The 23617-nt window shown below is 33.0% G+C and overlaps 1 protein-coding gene across 4 annotated transcripts in view; it reads right to left on the bottom strand.

Moving 5' to 3' along the window:
- The window catches only part of WDR7 (WD repeat domain 7), a 329818-nt gene that overhangs the window by 172719 nt on the left and 133482 nt on the right, over positions 1–23617 (bottom strand). For all 4 annotated transcript variants that reach the window (XM_081263756.1, XM_081263758.1, XM_081263757.1 and 1 more), the window contains one exon: positions 5282–5395. In XM_081263756.1, coding sequence (XP_081119882.1) covers positions 5282–5395 — 114 coding nt within the window. The remainder of the gene's footprint in view (positions 1–5281; positions 5396–23617) is intronic.

Below are 23617 nucleotides of genomic sequence, written 5' to 3'. Positions count from 1 at the left end.
TGGTTAGAGGGGGATATACAATAATGCAAAGAAGAAAAAAAGAGTTTGGACCTAGGTCTTCTCTGTGGAAACAGAGAAGAGAAAATTCACTAGGAGATAATTAAGAGGAACAGTTTATAAGAACTCATATCAACTACACCGTGGACATTACTGGAAAGATGGGTGATGAATGACACCATTAGTGATGTATTTAATGCAGGTATAGATATGAAAGGTGATGAGCTTTAGGAAGGAACATGAACTCATTTTGAACCTCATATTTAAGTATCTACAGGACATTCAGACAAAAGGAGGATATATGAATCCGGTATTGGTAAGAGAAGCCTAGGTTGCAAATAGAGAACTGAAAATCATTATCTATACTTGAAACTAAAGAACAAGGAAAGTAAATCACACAAAGAAGAAATATGGGAAAAGAAAATGAGTGTCAGTTGTATATCGCAGCATATTTGCTATATTTTTAAATTCATGTCAGAAACTCTCAAATACCATATTTAGAAGTACTGTATTTATCCTTGTTACTATACAACTAAGGCAAAGCATTAAACATTAAATAAAGAAATATTTTAATTTATATTTTCCTACTCCATATTTAAAATAATACAGAGAAAGAAAAATTATTTAGGATGAATACATGATGATTCTTTTTCTAAAGGAGATAATTTCTTGGTGTAAATTTAGAATAACAGAATTTGGATTTTAAAAAAATAAGGTGGATATCCCGCAAAGTAGTAAGTATAATGGTAACAAGTATAAAGGTCACCTGTGACACCATCAACTGTGGCATCTTTTCTATAAAAGTTCCCTCTGTGAGTTTTTTTTTTCCTTCATCTGCATGTCTAGGAACATGCTAGTGTCTGTTTCAAAGCAATTTTGTAAAAGGTATAAAATGCTTGATACAGAAGAAGTTGGAAATTGATATAACATCCAATTTATCTTATCCTTCCTTTTTCTTCTTTCCATAGATGTCTCATCTCCTAACATTCTGTATATTTACTTGTAATTATTTTTGTGTACCTCCCCCAACTAGAATATAAGCTCCATGAGGAAAAGTGTTGATACCTATTTTATTCCATGATGTATCCTAAACAGTGTCTGGTACTATTCAAAATATATTTACTGAATGACTATACGGGCACTAAGATGACCACACAATAGGAAGAATAAAACATACACAGTAATACTACCTTTAACCACTGCTACATTTTTCACATTAAATCATTCTACTCACACATTCTACCTGAGAGCTCAATTAGCATGTTTTATGACACTAGGCATCAATCATGTAAGTTCTTTAATAAGGAGTGACATTAATTTATTTGAGTATTAAAAAAAAGAGAGTACACTAAAACAGTCTCTAAGGTTCTTAAGGTTCTTCCTATAAAAACAAAACAAAACAACAACAACAACAAAAAACTTTGATTCTACAAGCCAAGGTAAAACAAAGGCACATTTATAAAAAACTATATTCACCTTTAAATAGGATATCCTCCAAGAAATATAAACTTTAAATCAGTAAAATACACATCTGCTAAGAATTAGATTTAAAATAACACATGTGCAGAAAGCAACTGGGGCAGACAGGCAGGCAAGAGTTCTGTAGCACTAAACAGACAGCATAGCAAAATGCATTTTCTGAGCATCTATTAATCAGTAAAATAGACATGTTTTTCACTTAAATCAGTAATTAAAATATACATAATTATGATTTTACAAAAAAAATGCATCAAAAAGTAAAACGCAGCCAACAGATCCATTTAGATCCATATATTATTCCTGCTTTTGTTGTAAACAGTTGAATCTGTCAACTATCTAGTTGCTGATCTAGGAACAAGCTGCATTTTTGACAATGTCAGTGACTCCTGACCCTTTATCACTGTTATATGGTCAGTCTGTGTCCTTCCTAATATTGAACAAGAGGCAGGACACTGAAGTATGACCCTCAGAAGACTACAGTGACTTTCTTAAAGGAATACATGCAGGTTTATGAATGAAATTCTTCTAAAAATATTTTTATCCTGAAATTATGGGAAGGCTATTCTAACATAACATTTGAAGGAACTATACTATTGTTTCATTCTCAATTTGTGTGTGTGTGTGTGTGTGTGTGTGTGTGTGTGTGTGTGTGGTGTTGGGGATCAAACCCAGGGCCTTGTGCATGCGAGGCAAGCACTCTACTAACGGAGCTATATCCCCAACCCCTTCATCCTTAATTAAAATGCCATCTTATACAGTGAAGAAAGCTATACAAAGGGAAATTAAATCACATAAAGGTCTACTTTTATAAAATTAGACTATGATTACTTTATAATCTTTTCTATATATGTCATTTTTTTGAGATTTACTCCATTAATATCATTGTGTCCTATTAATATCATAATGTGAATAAGAACACATTATTTACAAATATTGATTACATACTTTATCTATTCAAATTTCAAGTTATAATGCTAAATATAAAAGTAGACATATAAAAGCAAACACAGGAATAGGATAACATCCTTATAACTCTGAATATACAAATAATCTAGAAATAATCTTATATTTATAATAATATTATTGTTCACAGAAAATGTTAAAACAGATTTTAAATATACAGAATTTAGCAAAATCTGAAGCAATTTCATTAAAAAATAAAGTTAATTTCCCATGCTTAGTGTACAATATAAAAATGTGTAATAGCTTTTAATATTTTTTCAATATAAAAATAGTATTAATCCACCAAAATGGCTAAAACATCTGTGATATATAATTTAAAACATGTGGTTGGGGAAAGAATTTGATGAGCCTTAAGACGTAATGCTAAGTAAATCTGAGAGTATGTTGACCAAGGTACACTGGCATTACTTCGTAGAGCCGATCAATAGATATTAGCTTTAAAAAGAAAGATATAGAAAGAAGCTGCAGCATATTTTTTAAATGACAGGGCTAAGGTTTAAATTGTCTCAATCAAGACTCAATTTTTTTCCTCCCAGTTTTTCCCACTGTTCTTTTCCAGTTAAGACTCTTCATTTCAAATAAATTTAATTAGTTCCAATTGATCATAGGCAACACCAACACAGCTTTATCTATGCTTCTTCACTTTTACACAGCAAACACCAACAAAGACTGCTCAGCTCAGATGCCAGCATCCTAAGATAGCATTCAGACTTCATTCATTCTCAACCAAAAGAAACATTCCAGAAAGGACTATTCTACCTTTAGCAAAAACACTAGATTATATTTCACATTTCAATTAGTATTTTGATCTGATCAAGTACTAGATTATTGCACAAACAAAATGAATATAACTATACATATTAACCTAAAAAAGTTTCTAAATAAGAATTCATTCGAGATATAGGCAAATATCTGTCATGATATAATTTCTAGTTATTTTACGAAGAGATATTAAGACAATTCCTTCTAAATAACTGAAAAACGAATAGGATTTCTTGGTGGGGCTGGCTAGAACGGCCAGTTTTCCTTTTGTAGCACTCATACTCTATACTGCCCACTATCCCAGAATAAGATTATTGTGCTTGAGACAGGTTTTTCCCAGCACATCTACCACATTTTTCATAATGCAATTTATACAGGATTCTAGTCAATAAAAAGAAATATGGTATTCCTCTAAAGCTTCACAAAAATCTACGCCACAGCTTAATCAAGTCACACAATCTAAAGGTAAGCCGAACCACCCACCAACTGCAGCATACTAGCTACTTTCACACAGGTTAAGAAAACCTATTTCAGTCATTTAAATTCTTTGGAGAGTGAACATGGATGTTTTTGGTACCCATGGAAGGAAGTGAATAAATCAACTCACAAGAGCCATTCATTGACACATGTTTAACCAAATCTCTTTCAGATTAAAATATAATATATGCAGCATTAATTAACTCCAACTAGGATTGTGTTTTTCAGCCTCTTGATTTTTAAAACAATAAAATAAGAACACAGTAATGTGCTATATATGTCACCTCATAAATTTGATAGTAACATACAATTTAAAAATTCAGGGTACTGATTAGTAATGCTTACTGGACTGCTCAAACATTAAACTTTTATTACAGAATATAGAGTTAACCTACCATTGCAAAAGCAAATTTTTTTATAATGACTTAAAAAACTACTTTTTAAAGTAGGTCATCAACAACATTACAGGAAATTACAGGAATCAAAAAATTATAGAAATCAAGATATAACAACAAAACTTATTTAGAGCAGCAGGAAAAAAGCAATGAAAACAAGAAGTAAAAAATGTCTTAGTTAAAAAAATCTGCAAATTCAAATGAATTTCATGTAGTAGCTATTAAAACAAATCCCATAATTAGGAAACACTAAATTATTTCACAAACATTGGTGGTTCATGAAATCATTTATACTTAAGTTGTATGATATCTGTCATCAAAGAACCCATACATTAAAAAGAATTAATAAGTAATAACCACCACCACACAGTTAAAAAATGGAAAAAAAAAAAGAAGAATGGAAGCTTTTAAAGCTTTTTATTTACTGGACACAAATACATTAATACATGGTGGTGGTTATTCAACACCTATATTAAAAATCAGACAATTGCCAACTTATGCAATACTTACTTGTAAGAGTAGCACAGGCTATAGATTTTAGACAGATTTTAAATTTTAATCTGCACCAAAATAAGCTTAGTATTCCTAATTCCAATGAAACTATTTATTCAGACTCTTTTTTATCCTCTGCATTCAAAGAAACTAAAGTAAATGAATAGAGAAATTCAGTAATTCAAATATATGCATATATCTTATGTGTAAGTTTCCTAAAATTTACTTTGTGACTGGCTGTATGACAGATAATATGGATAAAAATGTTCAATATCCACATAGGGTAAATAAATTTAAAGGGCAGCATTTAATTCTATTGTATAAATAAAAAGAGTTTCTATAAGTTTCCTTATGAAGCCTATATTTTATGTATTGTTTTTACAACTTCAGTATTCTTGAGTGTGCCTTACAATTGCAAAACTTTTCATAACCTAATGGTTGTTGTGTGTTTCTCCTCATGTTCCCAGACATTAGTAATGATCCAATTTCTCAATTAAAAAATCTCAGAAAATCAAGTGCACAGCTAGCAGATTCACTGTTAAAGCAACAATGAGCAACCTGAACCAAATAAACAATTCCAACTATTTTCACAAAACTAAATATACCATTAATATGTTTCCATCCTTTTCTTAACAATATTTAGTCCCAATATAAATGATCTAGAAAGCATTTTGCACTAGCTCCAAACAGATTATGTTAAAGATGCCCACACTTACCAGTGGTGATGTCGTCATCCACAAGGTCATGCTCTTCCTCCTGGACTTTGGTTTCTGACCCTGAGGCATCTGGAGCAGTGGTGATAGTCTGCATGGCTTCTGCTGTGACTCCAGCTAAAACAAATAGGAAAAACCAGGTTTCATTTTTAAAAAATGTAAAGAAACTTTTAAAGCTTTTTACTTACTGAACTCAAATATAATACATTTAAAGAAATACAATATATTTACCCAAATGGAAGAGATACAAATCAATAAGCAAAACATTCACATGTGCTCTATTCATTTACATGCATATAAATATGTATATAAATATATATGTATATGTGTACATGGGTGGTACTTTTAACCAAGATCCAGGAGAAATAGAAACCGGATTCTTAAGTAAATTACATGTCCACTTGATTTTTTTCATCAATGTTTTTGCTACAAAAGCATTTAACAGATTTAAACATAATTATGCAACAAAGACAGAATACCCTAGAAAGTGGACAATTTAAAGCATTTGCTCCTCTTTGACATTAGTTTGTTCATGAGACAGTGGTTAGGTAGAAAGGATGATGACAAAAAAGGGATTTGTCCCCTCAGTATAAGAAAGAGACCTGAAATGCAAGGCTCCCAAAGAGTGTAACATTTCCCTCTATGAAGGAATAACACCTGAGGTCGGATAGCATCACACTGACAGAAACTATCTGAAAGGAGGCAAGAAAAAGAGACCAGGGGACAAAACTTCCATTCTATAAAAAATCTGAGAATTTGCCAGTGCACACAAATGTCTTTGCCCTTCATACCTTTCTTTCTATTTTTGATGATATATTTTGTGTTTAATTTGCATCTCTCATATTATTTCTAATGTGGCAATGGATAGTAGGATGTATGACTGTTACTCACATGATTATCAACAGGTATCACTCAATTATGGAATATAAAAAAAATCTCACCACTAAAAAATTACTTCAGGGACTGTAGTGGCTCAGTGGTAGAGTACTTGCCTAGCACATGTGAGGCACTGGGTTCAATCCTCAGCACCACAATAACTAAAAATATTTTTTTTAAGCTGCTTTAGGAGTTGAACTTTCTAATCCATTTTTCTTGAGAATTACTTTATTATTGGCCCACACAGGATCCATAAAATTTTTTAAAACCAAACAAAGTAAATATTCAAGGGCTTCTTTTCTCCTAAGAAAAGAAAGAAAGACATCAAGAAAGGAAAAATCCTGGTCACTAACCACCATGAATGATTCAGAACTGGCCCTACCACCAAGCAGTGCCAAGCCCTACGATTTAATACGGAGAATAAGACATAATTTTAGCATCACTACTTGGTCAGAGGTACCCCTAAAAAACCAAACCAGCCACATAAAAAGACCACTACTAAAAAATGATCCCTGGTGAATGGAAAATGACAAAAATACTTTAAAGAAGCATTTTTTCATAGTACATTACAGTTGTACATGATTCTGGGGTTTGCTGTGACATAAGCATAAATGCATATAGCGTAATTTGCTTCATTTCACTGCCTAGTACTATCTCCTCCCTCCCCGGGTCCCCTTCCTTTACTCTATTGTTCTTCCATTAATTTATCTTTCCATTAGTGCATCATATAGTAAAAATAAAAGTGAAATTCACTGTGATATATTCACACGTGCACATAGCATCGTTTGGTCGTGTATTCTGCAGTCCTCCCCTGTCCCACCTCCTCTCCCTCCCCAGCTAGCCCCTTTCTCTACTCCTCTCCCTACAGAAGCATTTTTCATTGGTGGGTTTCTAAGATGATAAATTTTAACATGAAAGAGATTTACTAGAAAAATAGTAATGATTTATTAATTAAAGATATCTACCAGTAGAGAACAGTCACAAAGAAAAGGTAGAAAGGCGAATACCACATTCCTAAATAGAGGCATTGTTTAAATACAAAGTCAAAGATCACTTTTTCCATATAATTAAATCAAAGCATAAATCTTTGAAATATCTTAGTCTCATTCTTTGCTAACACTTAATGATTTTTAAAATTATGAGAGAAACAGGAAAAAAGTATTAATGAACAGTTTGGATAGTAGCAATCACTATTAATAGTACTTTCCTAAAACAGGATATTCAATGAAATAAAGTGGAGGTTTATTTTGTAAGATATTTACAAATTAATTTACATTTATCTTATTTAGCCAGAGAGGCTAAGTAATCATTCAACACAACATAGTTACTTAGTGCAGAAACTAGGATTGAAATGCAGGTCTTCTGATGTCAAACTTCAATATCCTTCTACCACCAAGTACTTATGAGGACTGAAATTTTGTGGGCAGGGTAGAAGGTATCACAGAACATAACAGTGTATCCATGAGAAACCATGTAATCATACAATATTTAATTTAAACACTATCTATCCACTGAGTCCCTGTTTTGTGCCAGGCAGGTACCTAACTGAGAGTACTTAGTATTTTGGGATAGAATTTAAAGATAAATCATATACATCTTAAACTATCTGAGACTAAAAGACAAAAGGCTAAACTGAAATTGTTCTTTGACAGATGCTCAGACAAAGAAGGGCTATAAAGCCCTTAAACAAACTAAGGACTATAAAATCCTTTGAAAAAAAATACCTACAGACCATATCTTTCATAAATGTAGTTGTAAATATTTCTAACCAAATATAAGCAAACATAATTCACACATAAAAAGAGAACTGTACATATAGCCAAGTGGAGCTTATTTCAGAAATGTAAATCTGGTCCAATTTTCAAAAGTCAGTCAATATAATCCAAGACTAAAAAAGAAAATATAATATCAATTATTTGATAACATTTAACATACAAGCATAAAGAAAAAATAACTTTAAAAACACAAAAATATAGGCAAATTTCCTCAGCTTAATAAAAGAGCACATATGTAAAAACCCACATTTAACCTTTATACTTAAAGGTGAAAGTCTAAATACTTTCACCCTATGATAAAGAATGAGGTAGGGCTGGGGTTGTGGCTCAGTGGCACAGTGCTTGCCTCACATGTATGAGGCCCTGGGTTTGATCCTTAGCACCACATAAAAATAAACAAAAGTAATGATATTGTGTCCATGGATAACTAAGACAAAGGAAACAGGCAAAGATGTCCATCCTCACCGCAACAGAGTACCAAAGTTCCACTCAATGCAACAAAACAAAAAAATGAAACAAAACACGCAGCTTGGAAAGATAGTGCAATTGCCCCTATGTGATGGCTAATTCTAGATGTTAATGTAACTTGATTCAGAGATGCCTAAGTAGCTGGGAAAGGCTTTCAGACTTGGATTGAACCGGCAGACTGGCTTCCCTGTAGAAGTTCTTCTATTGTAGAACTTCTCAGTCTTCACAATTCCATGAGCCAATCCCCTAATAAATACCCTCTCCTCTTTCTCTCTACCTACTTAGCTAGTTATCTGCCATTCATCAACTGGTTTTCTCTCCCTGAAAAACCTACTTAAGGATAAAATGATTGTTTATATGGAAAATCACAGATAAATCTTAAAAAAAAAACCTAACAAGTGAGTTCATCAAGGCTACAGAATATAAGATAGAACATTTATAGCAAAGTCCTGAGGAACTCAGTGAGACCCTGTATCAAAAGAAAAATTAAAAAGTGCGTGGGATGTGGCTCAGGGGTTGAGTGCCCCCAGGGTTCAATCCTTGGTACCAAAAATAATGATGATAATGATCATAATAATAATGATAAAATAACTTAAATCAATTCTATTTCTATATGCTAGTATTGAACAAACTGACACCTAAATTTAAAAAATAAGTTTAAAAGACTGAAATACTTACATGTAAATTAAAAAAACATACAAAAAATTTGCATATTGACCACAAAACTACAAAGTACAAAACACTGATGAAAGAAAGATCTAAATAAATTAAAGGAAGAAATTCACCACATTCATAGATTAGAATATTAGAATAGCTAACATGTAAACTTTCCAAAAACTGGTAACACAGACTTAATGGAATTCCTGTTAAAATTCCAGCAAGACCACCCCCCTTTTCTTTCTTCTTTTTTTTTTTTTTTGAGATAAGGATAAAATTATTCTTAAATTATATGGAAAGACAATGAAACTAGAATAAAACAATTTTGAAAAAGAATAAAACAGAAAAAGTCAGTCTACCTGAATCTAACACTTTACTATATAAAGTTATTAAAGGCTTTGACAGAGGGATGAAAACATGGGTTAATGAAACAGTATCAAAAACCCAGAAATAGACACACACAGTATGTTCAACTGATTTTAGACAGAGGTACAAAGCAATTAAGGAAGGAAATATTATTTCTTTAATAATAAGGGCTGGAGCAACTGGACTTCCATAGCCAAAAAAAGTAAGAAAGAAAGAAACTTGACTTAAGGTTCACAGTTGTTATTAGTCCATTTTCTGCTACTGTAATGAAATATCTAGGTATGAGTACTTTAAAATAAACAGAGATTTATTTAGTTCACAGAGCTGTAGGCTCAAGGGCATGGTGCTGGCATTGGCTGGACTCTGGGGAGGACCTCCTTGACAGATGGTGAACAGTGTAACAATGGCAGAAGTACACACAAGGAAAAGTCACATGGTGGAACAGGAAACCAGAACAAGAAAATGGGATTCCATAAGAACTAGGTTAATTCCTTCCAAAGACACCCCAGTAATCTAATAACTTCCCATTAGGTCTACCTCTCAACACTGCCAAAATAGAAACCAAACTTCCAATACGTGAGCCTTTGGGGAAAAACTACATCTTAACTATAGCATGCATCTTATGTAAAAATTAACTAAAAATGAACCATGAACTTAAATGCAAAATATAAATCTACAAAGCCATTAGGGGAAAAAAAAAACTATGAATAAATCTTTGATACCTATGGTTAAATTTATTACCAAATATAATCCATAAAAGGGAAAAATGGCAAAGTAGATGTCATCAAAATTAAAAATCTTCTGTTATGCAAGAGGATGACCCTGCTAAGAGGATGAAAAGACAATCTATAGACTAGCCAACAATCAGGTATCCCGAATGGGACTAGTCCCTAGACTATGTAAGAAACCCTCAAAACTTAACAGTAAGCAGTCCAGTAGTCCCTTGAAACATTAAATGTAAAGTTATCATATGACTCAACAACTGCTAGAAAATGAACACATATGTCCACATACACAAAAATAACTTGTACACCAATAATCACACCAACATTATCCACAAACCTAAAAAGTAGACAAAATCCAAATAGTCATAAACTGATAAGTAGTAAACTGAAATATTATATGCCAATGGAATATTATATGCCAATTTAAGGAAATGACCTTCTCTTACATGTTACAACATAAACACTAAAAAGATTATGCTAAATAAGTGAAGCCAGTCACAAAATATTATATTATATGATTCCATTTATATGAAATGTCCAGAACAGTCAATTCTATTGATTTAGAAAGTAGATTAGCAATTTAGCCTAGGGCTGAGAGAGGTGCAAGGAGTAAGAAGAGGGGCCAATGCGTACTGGGATTCACCTAGAGGTGATGAACATGTTCTGAAATTGATTGTGGTGATGACTATGCAACTCTAACCTAAAATTGTTTGAAATTTAAGGAGAATTTAATGAACTATATCTCAATATAGCTGTAAAATTTTCTAACATTCCAGATCAGGTTAGGCACCCATGACACATCTATATACCCTCTAGGTACTTTTTCCTGCCATAAAGCTGAACAGAAAAAAAAGAAAAAGATTCACATAGAATATATATATATATATATATATATATATATAAAATAAGAAAGCAAAATTCACCATGAGTATTTTCTTTTATAAAAAAAAAAGGCATTATGTTTTTAAAATGTTTTCATTACTTTTTTTTTTTTTTTTTTTTTTTGGTACCAGGGATTGAAACCAGGGGCTCTTAACTATAGAGCCACACCCTCAGAAATTTTTGTATTTTATTTAGAGACAAGGTCTTGCTTAGTTACTTAGGGTCTCACTAAGTTGCTGAAGCTGGCTTTGAACTCATGTTGCTCCTGCCTCAGACTCCTGAGCCACTGGAATTATAGGCATGCACCACCACACCCAGCCATTGAATTATATTCTTGATTTGGACCATCTGTAATTCATTCTGTTAATCTTCAGTCACAATTTCTTTTTTCTTGTAACCAATCAGTAAATGGATATTTTGAGTTATTTAAAAATTATATATATTTCATGTTTTCAAGATAAACTAAATGTCCAAACTCTCATCAGACTGGACCCTAGGATGGTAACCAACTACCTAAGACTCACAGTGTGTTATATAATATAGTAAAGGTGAGAAGTACTGAGAGTGTTTTGGCTATTTTGGGTCTTTTATTTTTCCAATGAATTTTAGAACTAGTTTTCTAGTTTTGTGAAGAATGTCATTAGTATTTTAATGGTGACTGAGTTGATCTGTGTAAAACTTTTGGTACTATGGCTATTGTGACAATATTTATTCTGCATATTCAAGAACATGAGTGTTCTACTTTTCATCTTCTAAAGTCTTCTTCAATTTTTTTTTCAGTATTTATTGTTTTTATTGTAGAGGTCTTTCACCTCCTTGTTTAGATTTATTCCCAAGTTTGTTCTTTGTGTTGAAGGTTATAGTTTTCTTGATTTCTTTCTCAGCAGATTCATTATTGGAGTATAGAAAAGTGATTGATATAGATAGATAGATAGATAGATAGATAGATAGATCGATCGATCTTGCATTCTACTACTTTGCTGAATTTGCAAGCTCTAGAAGTTGACTGATGGAATATTTTGGGTCTTTAGATATAGGATATTATCAACAATCAGAGAACATTTGAAATCTTCTTTTCCTATTTGTATCCCTTTAATTTCCTTTTCTTGCCTTATTGCTCTGACTAGAATTTCAAAAACTCTGTTGAATAGGAGTGGTGAAAATAGACATTCTTGTTTTGTTCCTGATTTTACAAAGAATGTTTTCAGTTTTCCTGTGTTTGTTATGATGTTGACCTTGGGTTTCTTGTGTATAGCCTTCACAATGCTGACGTAAATTCCTTTTATTCCTAGTTATTTCAGTACTTTTAACATGAATGGGTGCTGGATTTTGTCTAGAGCTATTTCTGCATCTATTGAGATTCTTGTTCTTAACTTTATTTACATGCTGAACTACATGAATTGATTTGTGTATGTCAAACTCACCTTGCCTCCCTAGGATGAAACCCATCTGGTCATGGTGTACTACCTACTAAAGAACTAAAATCAGTATATTATAGTGATATAAGCACATCAATGTTTATAGCAGCTTAATTCACAATATCTAAGTGATGGGACCATCCCAGATTTCTGTCAACAAGTAAATGAATAAAGAAAATGTGGTGTGTGTGTATGTACACACACACACACACACACACACACACACACACAATGGAACTTTATTCATATATAAAAAGTGAAATTATAGCATTTGCTGATAAACTGATGGAAAGGGAAACCATGCTAAGTGAAATAAACCAGACTCAGAAAGTCAAGGGTTGAATGTTTTATACCATATGCAAAAGCTAGACCAAAATAAGGGGAGGAAGAGGCAGGGGATGGCCTATAAAAACAGAAGGGAGATCAGTGGAGTTCAGAAAGGGAATTAAGAGAGAGGAAAGATGGATGGGAAAAGGAAGGAACAGTAGAATGAAATTGACCAAATTTTGCTATGTACATATATAAATATACCACAGTTAACTTCACCTTTATGTACATATAAAAAGCACCAATTTTAAAAACTATAAATTAATGGAAGGAAGACCATAAGAGTAGAGGAAGGGGAACAGCAGGGGGGAGGAGAAGAGAGAAAGCAAAAGTACTAGGGATTAATGTGGAACAAATTATATTTTAAGCATGTACGATAATATCAAAATGAACCCCAATATTATGTAAAACTATAATGTACTAATAAAAGAATTAAAAGGAAAAAAGAAGTACTGAGAATGGACAGACTAACTACCTTTCAATTCTCAAACTGAAATGTCACAGCTCAATCAAAACAAATTTAACAGTTTGCTTTTAGAAAGTGGTTTGCATGTTAAACTTTTTAACCATACAGTTATGGTAAAAGACTATTTAAAAGCATTATTTAATGATTCTAAGTAATCTTTATCTACAAAAGAAAAAATAACTTTTTAAAAATTCTAAACCAGAACTTGATTATATCTAATCACTACAGTTATGTGTTGTTTAATTCTCTTAAAGTCTATAGACATTAATGTAGATATTCTATAAAAGGCAAAACGATAGGAGAGAAAGCTAGGGGTAGGGGGTGTGATAAAAGGTTGACTGTAAAGAGGTAGATAAATTTTTTAAAAGGAAGAAGATAGTCCATATCCTGATTGTGGAAATGGGGACATGACTATCCATATTTGTTTAAAGCTCACTATAAACTATAAATAAAAAATGGCAACTTTTACTATATGTAAATTATATCTCAATGAACTTGCTTTTTCAAAAGCTCTTTTAGAAGGTAATATACACTGTCATGAAAGAGAACTGAAGATTATGCCAGAATACTATACTATTTTCTATAAAACAATGATGAGAAAAATTATCTTGCTTTCTTCCTGATATGAAAAGCCTAAGCTTTTCAGAGAATAAAAATGACTTTCTCACTATCTACTATCAAAAAAGACGAAATATCCTGGGAAATATAGAAAAAGTATCTTTAGAAAATCCTTATGTAGAGAGGCTGGGGTTGTGGCTCAGTGGTAGAAACTCGCTTAGCACGTGCAAGGCCCTAGGTTTGATCCTCAGCACCACATAAAAATAAATAAATAAAATAAAAGTATAAAAAAATTTATGTTAAAAAAAAGAAAATCCCTTATGTAGAAACTTCACTTTCTTGTTGTTCTTAAACAAGATTCTATCAATTAATTATACCAGACTTTCCTATTTTCTTATGCACTTGATATGAGCTATTTTGTCAAATTACACTATAAAATCTAAGAAGACTTATTTTCTGAGCATCCCCAAAATATTTGGCAGTGATGAATACCTCATAATTGCTCAACAAATACAGGCTGAATAGTACAGATTTAGAATACCTTTAAGCCCACAAAATTAGATAATATATAAATTATATTATTTAAATATTAAATACTGGTAATGTTTGGAGGAAAGAAATACAAAGAAATAATATAAATTAATGGAAAGACATTCCTTATAAAATGAGTAAGTCCCCAAATCCAGATTTCACAAAATGAAAAATGAAAAACTGTTACACCAGATAACACAACTTCATATACTGTTTTTATACCGTGAATCAGGAGGGAAAAGAGAAAAATGGAACAGAAAATTTGTCTGAGTGAGTCTGGACATGATCAGAAGAAGGAAGAGGCAGGTTGTGGCTGGTAGTCACAGGAGGGACTACTTGAAAATCTCTACACCAGCCTGATTCCAGATCCTTAGGTTGCTTTGCACTGTGAGAGACCTATACACATAAAATCGCCCATTTAAGATTTTAATCACTTTAGAAAAAATAAAAATATGGAAATGCAGTCTTCAAAATTAACAGTATAAAACTACACTTAACTATCCCCACCAGTAAAATCAGATATATTACTATAAAATTCATACCTTTCACAGGCTTACATATTACCTTTATAAACATTTTTTCCAACTAGCTAATAAGATCTAAGTAGTAATAAATATTATGAACTTGGGAGACTTCTATAGCACCATGTGATTAACTTGCTAATCGAGGTTAAAATGAAGATTTTAATATAGTAAAATGTAAAATACAGTACTTTATCCAATATTGGAATATAAAACCACATCAGTTCATTATAATTTATTATTTTACTGAAGGTTAGAGGGAAGTGATAATACTGGTAGGATTAAAATTAAAAATACACAAAATATAAAAATTATATTTCTCCTTCTCAAAATCATATAGATTTTCATGGAGACTGAAAAATGTATCCAAAAGAATAAGCGGGTATTTCTGTTTCATCAGTTTCTCATGACTGTGGCTTTCCAGAGGTCCAATTAAAGAAGGACACTGGAGGCAATTATTTGATGTGCACATTTACTTTGAATGAAGTAAAATTTAACGATAAGAAAGGGAATACGTGAATATCCACAGTTTCCTTTCAGCAGAAGGCTGGGATTTATTGAAAGCAGATCTCTGCAGTGACTAACCAACACTGCCCCACATTCCCCACAATCCTTATGACAGACAGACGGCCTGCCTCACATTAATTCACTTCACACCACTTGTATCGATCCGCAGCCGTTCCCTAGTCTCTCTGCACACATTGCCTGTCTGGCTGCCTCCCTCCACATCAGCACATACACACAAAGGCCACAGAAAGATAACCTTTTGCTTTCCATTAAAGACACAGTATCCACTTTTCCTTCTGCGGTAACATCAAAAATATAAAATAGAACACTATAGATGTTGTCTTGTAGAAATGACTTCCTATAGAAAACGGTGAAGTTATTTATCCCTTATGCTAAATGAAAATCATTTCAATTTATTAGAAACAAGTTAGCTTATTAAAGGCATCTTGCAATTAAAGGCACAACACAATTAAAGAAATATAAGGGTAATTAAAAATAAGCAAAGTGTCTTTCTGAATAAAAATATAGTAATTGTTTAGTAATATGAGGACTGATGGTTATTTTTTAAAAATAAAATACATCTTTTCCTAATTAGTATTTTGAATATTTTTCAGATAACTGCTTTTATATAAAATGCTAGTACAGCCAATTCTGAAAGCAGCAAAATGAACATATTTACTGAAAAAATACACAAAGAATAGAAACTACAGGTAGTGTACTACATCAACAGAATACTAATGTGAGAGCATAAAGCTTTATTATTTCTCTTCCCAAACAGAATCTGAAAATGATCTATGGGAAAAAATCATATCTAATAAGTCTGCTTCACTCCAGGTACATTTCCAAAGATTTCGGTTTGATTCACAGACCATGAGCTGACTTAATTTTGGCTTCAAAAGAACAAATGAAGCCAAGACTTATGGTACTCAACCTATAAAGTGTTGTAAAACAAAAGCAAAACTGTCTTGACACGCTCTTTCTTAACATTTTAATCTCTGGGTGATTAGAAAACCCCAATTACAGGAGGTTGAGGCAGGAGAATCAAATGTTCAAGGCCAGTCTCAACAGCTTAGTAAGACACTGTCTCAAAATTCAATAAAATAAAAACAGGGTTTAAGATGTGGCTCAGTGGCAAAGCACCCTAGGTTCAATCCCCAGAATGAATGAATGAATGAATAAACCCCAATTATAAGCAAAATTAAATATCTCAGAACTGTGCAAGGTATGTTCTCTTGCATATAAAGAAGGTACATTTAAACTTTTTTTGATTTTCTGATGTTCTTTCCTTTTTCTTTTGGCTAGCATTACCTTGGCTGAAGTTACACCACCAAGTGGTAACAACTAAATGCACAGAGTACACTAAGTGTGTTCTCCTTTACAATCATAGTAAGTTGCCTTGAAAGTCAAAGAAAGAAAAATGGATAGAGGCTACTAAGGCTAAAGGTTTTAAAAATAGGGATGTTGAGATTTGGGTAAGGCTGAAAGACAGGAGGGATCTGAATAAGAGAGAGGATGTCATTGCCAATTTGAGGAAAGCAAAGCCACTAGAGGTCTCACATTGTCTTACACACTCGTGCTGCACTCAGGCAACTGTGTCTCAGCCACAAACTAGGTGAGACACAAGGAGAAAAAGACACCATCTCAGATGCCAAGAAGCTCACATGTGAGCTGAGGCCACGGGAGTCACTGGAGAAATGTGAGATAGCTTTGATTCGATTTGTTTTAGGAAAAAATCTCCTCTATAGCAATATAAAGAATGACGTGGAAGGCTCCAGAATTGAGGTAGCAATTGAAGCCAGTGATTTTCAAACCATACTTCTTGAAGCCCTAGGAACTTCCTAGAAGGGAACCCCATCTTTACCTCGTTATACATGGCTGTGTATAGTGGGTGAATGAACACATATATACACACATTTTCATTTGAAGAATAGTTAACTGCTTTCTAAAAAATATTTGAAAATCCCTCATCTTGATTTTTTTAAATAAAGAAAATGAATGGGAAGAAAGTCAAGAGTTTTTTTTCCTGATAAAACACAAAAGGGGGACTCTCAGAACATAAGGAAGGACATGGAGGGTACATTTCATGCATTTAACTTTTTCTGAATGATTGTTATGTTAAGCAAAGGGGATAAAAATGAAGGGTAGCACAAGAACTTACACATTAGAACAACTAATAGCTACATGAGGAATACAGATTTATATATACATAAGTGAAAATATAGTTTACATATGAAGAAAAATCAATGAACTCTTCTTAGAATGGGATTTTAAAAAGAACATAAAAGAAACAATTTCATGAGAAGAAAATATTTGAATTACATCTTGAATGAGGTAGAAGTTATGATGGAATGCTACTAAGTGAAGAAAATCATAAGAAGAAAGGGCAAAGGCCTATGTAAAGAGTCCCTGATGTATCTATAGAACTAGGTCGCAGGAACAAAACAAGTGTGGGGAGAGGTGGGAAATGAGGCTGACAGGACACTAGATGTCAGAACCCCCAGGAAAAAGAGAGAAACAGCACTAACAGAAAATCTGAGGCAGAGAAGGAATATGTTGATGTTCTTTAAGGAAGACACCTGGCTCCACGCTGGTAGGTTGAGAATAGTAATTGGTAAATGTCATCACAGGGCTACTAGGGTTGTTGACTCTGCAATGACAATAAACAAGAATCTTAATACCAAATATTAGAGGAGTCATAGGATAATTACATCATTTCTCTTTCTGGTGACCAGAATAGTTTGGGATTACAGTTTGAATAAAGCCACAAGCAGCTACATGACATCAAATATCAATGCTGAGAGTTTGACCTAAACTGCCAGATGCCCCACAGAGATAATCAATGAAAAGCAGAAACTTCTGGCAACCCAGTCAGGCTGCCCTATATACAACCTGATGAATACAAGATCAAATACAATGACATTTTGTACACTATATTCAATGATGGATATAAGAGGTTGAGTTTACCACAGTGCCTGAGATGTAGTAAGAAGTACTCAATAAATAGCAATATTAATTCATTCATATCACTACCGTGTTTTTGTTATTACTATTTTCCTTATTATTATTTTAGTTTTTCCAAGGAAGTACTTCACTTCAACTTTTACTTTTTCTCCATGTGAACCTATTGCATTATGAACTTTTTATTAAACATCATTTCCCTCCTTTTTTGGCTACATTTCCAAACATTTTATGATACCTGTTTATACATAAGGCATTTAAAACTTTAAAAAAATAGAATATTTAATTAATCTTTGACTGCCAAATATATTATTTTCTGATGTATATACATACATACACAGAAAAGCTTTTGACTTTTAAATTATTCATGCACAGTGAGTGATTGACTTGAAAATAAATAAATAGGAATCTTATCTAGCCAGGTGTGGTGGTGCATCCCTGTAACATCAGTGGCTCGGGAGTCTGAAGCAGGAAGATCACAAGTTCAAAATCAGTCCTAGCAACTTAGTGTGGCCCTGAGCAATTTAGCATTCTTTCTTGTTTCTTCCTTAGCACATGTTTTCTAAGTCATGCTACTTGCAGATAGAAATAAATGAAAAGATCAAGTCATAAGATAAAGCTATAATATTTCTGGAAGAAAATACAGGAGAAAATCAGCTTGACCTTGGGTTTGCCAATGAGTTTTTAAACATAATACCAAAGTCCTGAGCCACAAAAGAAAAACGGATAAATTGAACTTTATCAAAATTTAACTTATGCACCATAAAGGTCACTACTGAAGGGGTGAAAGACAAGTCACAGACTGGGAAAAGATATTTTCAAATTGCATATTTGCTTTATACATACCAGTACTGGCTTGTACCCAGTGTATATAAGAACAAAAGAAAACAATGACACAGTAGAAGAAAAACTGGGCAAAGAATCTAAACAGACATTTACCTAAAAGGAATATATGAATAACCATATGAAAATATGTTCAACTTTATTAGTTAAAAGGGAAATGAAGATTAAAATCACAGTTACATACACATTCATAATTACTAGAACGTGTAAAGTTAAAAATATCAAAAACTTGTGAGGATGTTTCATTGATGAGCATCACTCATTTATGGTAGGAAGGCAAAATGATACAGGTACTTTGAAAAAGAGTTTGGCAGATGTTTAACAATTACACTTTCCCATTCAACTTAGCAATTCCATTCCTAGGTATTTGTTCAAGTAAACTTAAATCTTAAGTTCACACAAATTCATTCTCTCTCTCTCTCTCTCTCTCTCTCTCTCTATATATATATATATATAGAGAGAGAGAGAGAGAGAGATAGATAGATATAGATATATATATCTATATATATAGGTCTATATATATAAAACTATATATGTCTATCTATAATAGATATAGTAGTTATATATTGAGTATAACTATATATTGAGTATATATTGAGTATATATTATATATTGAGTATAACTATAATAACAATCTAAATACAAATATATTTGTATATTTTTAAATTATATACTATGGCTTGTGGTTTCCTGTAACACAAGGGAAGAATGTCCAGGAGTGAAGTGGATTGGTTATGAGACCATAATCTAATTGGTGGATTAATAATTTGAATGGATTACTGGGTAGGCAATGGGGGTGTGGCTGGAGGAAATAGGTCACTGGGGGTGTGCCTTAGGGGTTTATAGTTTGTTCTAGGTCAGCAGAATTCTCTTTGCTTCCTGGCTGTCATGAACTGAACACCTCTTTTCCACCATCAGCTCATCTTGGGCCCAGAGCTAAGAAGTTGGCCAACACTTTTTTCTTATGTTCTTATATACACTGGGTACAAACTATAGCCTGAAGCACTAAAACAGCCAAAATAAACTTTTCCTCCTTAAAAGTTTTTCCTGATGGGTCTTTTTATCACACTAATAAGAGTTGACTAACTATGGATTTATTTATAACATTTATTTGCATATGTGTGTATGTATGTGTTTGTATACATACACATATATGTTTATACACAAACACACACACAGAGAGAGAGAGAGAGAGAGAGAGAGAGAGAGATTACTCATAATCAACCAAACCTGAAAACAACCCAGATGTCTTTAAACAAACAAAAGCATAAACAAACTTAGGTTCAGATACATAATGAAACACTATTTAGCCAAAAAAAAAGAACTACTGATATATGCAATAATATGGACAAATCTAAATGTATTATGCTAAGTGAAAGAAGCCAAATCCAGAAAGATACATGTCATATGATTCCATTTATATTAAATTTTGGAAAAGGCAGAACTAGGACGATGAAAAATCAGTAAGTGGTTGCCAGAGATCAAAGGCAGAGGGGCTAATTTCAAAGAGGCTACACAAGGAAATTTAAGGTATGGCACTGTGGTAGTAGATCCCTGACTCCACCCATCTCTCAAAACATAAAGACCTATATTCCACAAATAGTAAACTTTGTTGAACATAAATGTTTAAGAAAATAATGAATTAACTGATGAATAGGGGAATCAATCCAGAATGAACTGCAGACTCTGACAGATTTATTAAACTGAATTACAAATGTATGGTTTAACCTCACTGAAGGGTGTAAGGCAAAATGGAGTTGACCTAAAAAATGTTGGAAAAACAGGTCCAGAAAAAAGATAGGTTAATGTAAACCTAAACACAAACAAAGAACTGTATAATACTGCACTTTAATTGGTAAATAGGCTTCTTGTAGGCTATGGGTTAGCAATTCTATGTTACTTTTTGTGTCTACTAGATTGAAGAATTATTAATAAATCTATGGTAGATAATGAGAGTCAGTTTTCTCATATCAGAGAAAGAAAGAAAGATAAACAAAAGGAGAAGACCAGAATGAATCCAGTGGAGTAGAATAAAAACAGGAGATATGAGTATGAACTAAGTTTGATTTTACTTTTCTCCTTGTCCTGCGCACGCATGCGCGCGTGCACACAAACACAGAAATTTGAAGTAATTACAGATTTGTTTCCAAGTTCTGCCCACTGAGATGATCTAGAAACAGCAAAACCCCAGGAGCAGCAAGCATGCCTAGCACCCAGATCTTAGTTTCTAATACCTTCATTAAAAAAGAATTAAGCTTCCTTAGAGAAATGGCTGAGTCTAGGAATTGGGCAGAGAAAATACAAGATGAGCAAAGAACATGTATCAGAAAATGCCTTTTAAAAAGACGAGACCATATCAAATTGACACTGGAGCCAACTCCAAAGAGCTTCTTTTGGTCAACGCTAGAAAAACCTGAGCAACAAAATGGCATTATAAGAATTCTATTATTCAAATAGTTATTAAGAGCCTGCAAATGGCTTTATGCTAGGCCATGTGGGGACAAAAAACCAAAGTCCTGAACCATGGTCCCAAGGACAGATCTCAGTAGATTGTTTACTAGGTATATTTATTTTTATGAAGATTGTGTAGCTTCAGGATCAGAATGAAATACAAATTATGTCTTCCAAATGTAAATATATATTCATAGATGGAATATAAAGAAAGAAGCAAAATGGTAAGCCTCAGAGAAAACTGAGTAAGCAGGTGCATGAAATATGTTTACTTCAGCCTGGAAACATGACAAAGTGGAAACAATCTGCAGAAGGACACAGACATTCATACACTGTAATGAGCATAATGCATCTATAGAAGCACCTCACGATTCCACTGCATTACACTGATTCAATCTCACAATTCATTTTAAAAACTATTCATAGCTAACCAATGATTTAGAGGAGAATGAAAAGTTGAATTAACTAAAGGAGCACGAATCATTGCCTCTGGGAGAGCTTTTAAAGAATTAGCTTGCAAATAAAGTTATAAAAGAATGAAAAATGAGCCAGGAAAGTACTAACATAACAGAGATATTAAAATTATAAAGTTTTATTTTTTAAAATCCCATTCTACAAATAAAACCAGAACAAGCCAGATGTGGTGGTTCATACTAGTAATCCCAGGAGCTCCAAAGGCTAACGCAGGAGTATTACAAGTACAAAACCAGCCTCAGCAACTTAGGGAGACCCTAAGCAACTATGTCTCAAAATGAGAAATAAAAAGAGTTGGGGTGGGGCTAGGATTGTGGCTCAATGGTAGAGCGCTCACCTAGCACATAAAAGGCCCTGGGTTTGATCCTCAGCACCACATAAAATAAATAAATAAAATAAAGATATTGTGTCCAACTACAACTAAAAAAGCAATATTTAAGGGTTGGAGCTATGACTTAGTGATTAGATGCCCCTGGATCCAATCCCCAGTAACTCCCCACACACACCAAAAAAAAAAAAAAAAAAAAAAAAAAACCAAACAACAAAACAGAACAAAATAAGTGTGTAAAGGAGGCAGCCGCTCTTAGACTGGAACTCTATATCTTTTCCCCTAGTCTTGTGTGGATGAGAGTGGGGTTAGAATGCCAGGAAAATAAATTATCATTAAAGAAACTTGTAAAGATTAACAAAAGTAGATTAACTACTCTACCGGAAAACGCCAGCACTAAAGAATTGCTTTAAAGAACTCATGTCTCCAGTTCAAGGTACTCTCATTTTTAAATGAAAATAACTAACTTCCCCAAACTAAGGCATTTACCTAAGTGAGGAGATGGGAGGGGTTATGCTGGAATGGTAATAACTAAAACTTTCAAATGGTGGTGAAGAAGAAATAAAACTTCACAGCAAAACACGTTAGTTGTCAGAATATGAGGCACCAAGTGCCATGTGCAAAGCATTCCCACAAATTTCCTGACCAGGAGAATTACAGGGGACAAATCACATCTCTATGTAAATTACCTGAATGTCATACATCCTGTAATCTGTATGATTCTGGTTATATATATAATCAATGAGTTAAATAAATGATTCAGTTTAATTTCAAACTACAAAATTTTACCTTCAATGTACAGAAACTCATTATGTCATTAGTGTTTTATAATAACTATCTTATTATTTATCATTTCTATTTAACACTATGTTGGAGATATTGGCTAATACAGCTGAACAAGAGAAAGCAGTGAGAAGCATAGCAATTGAGAAGAAGAGGCAAAACCGTCTCTGCTTACAAATGATATGATTATATGTGTGAAAAAAACTCAAAAGCAACCCAGATGCCCTTCAATAGATGAATGGATAAAAAAAAAAGTGGCATCTATACACAATGGAGTACTATGCAGCAATAAAAAAATGACAAAATCATAGAATTTGCAGGGAAATGGATGGCACTAGAGCAGATTATGCTTAGTGAAGCTAGCCAATCCCTAAAAAACAAATACCAAATGTCTTCTTTGATATAATGAGAGCAACTATGAACAG

This window comes from Spermophilus citellus (assembly GCF_964194105.1).
Source record: "Spermophilus citellus genome assembly, chromosome: 12".
Classification (NCBI taxonomy): domain Eukaryota; kingdom Metazoa; phylum Chordata; class Mammalia; order Rodentia; family Sciuridae; genus Spermophilus; species Spermophilus citellus.
The sequence above is the reverse complement of the archived record's forward strand: the minus strand, read 5'-3'. Positions and strand labels throughout refer to the sequence as shown.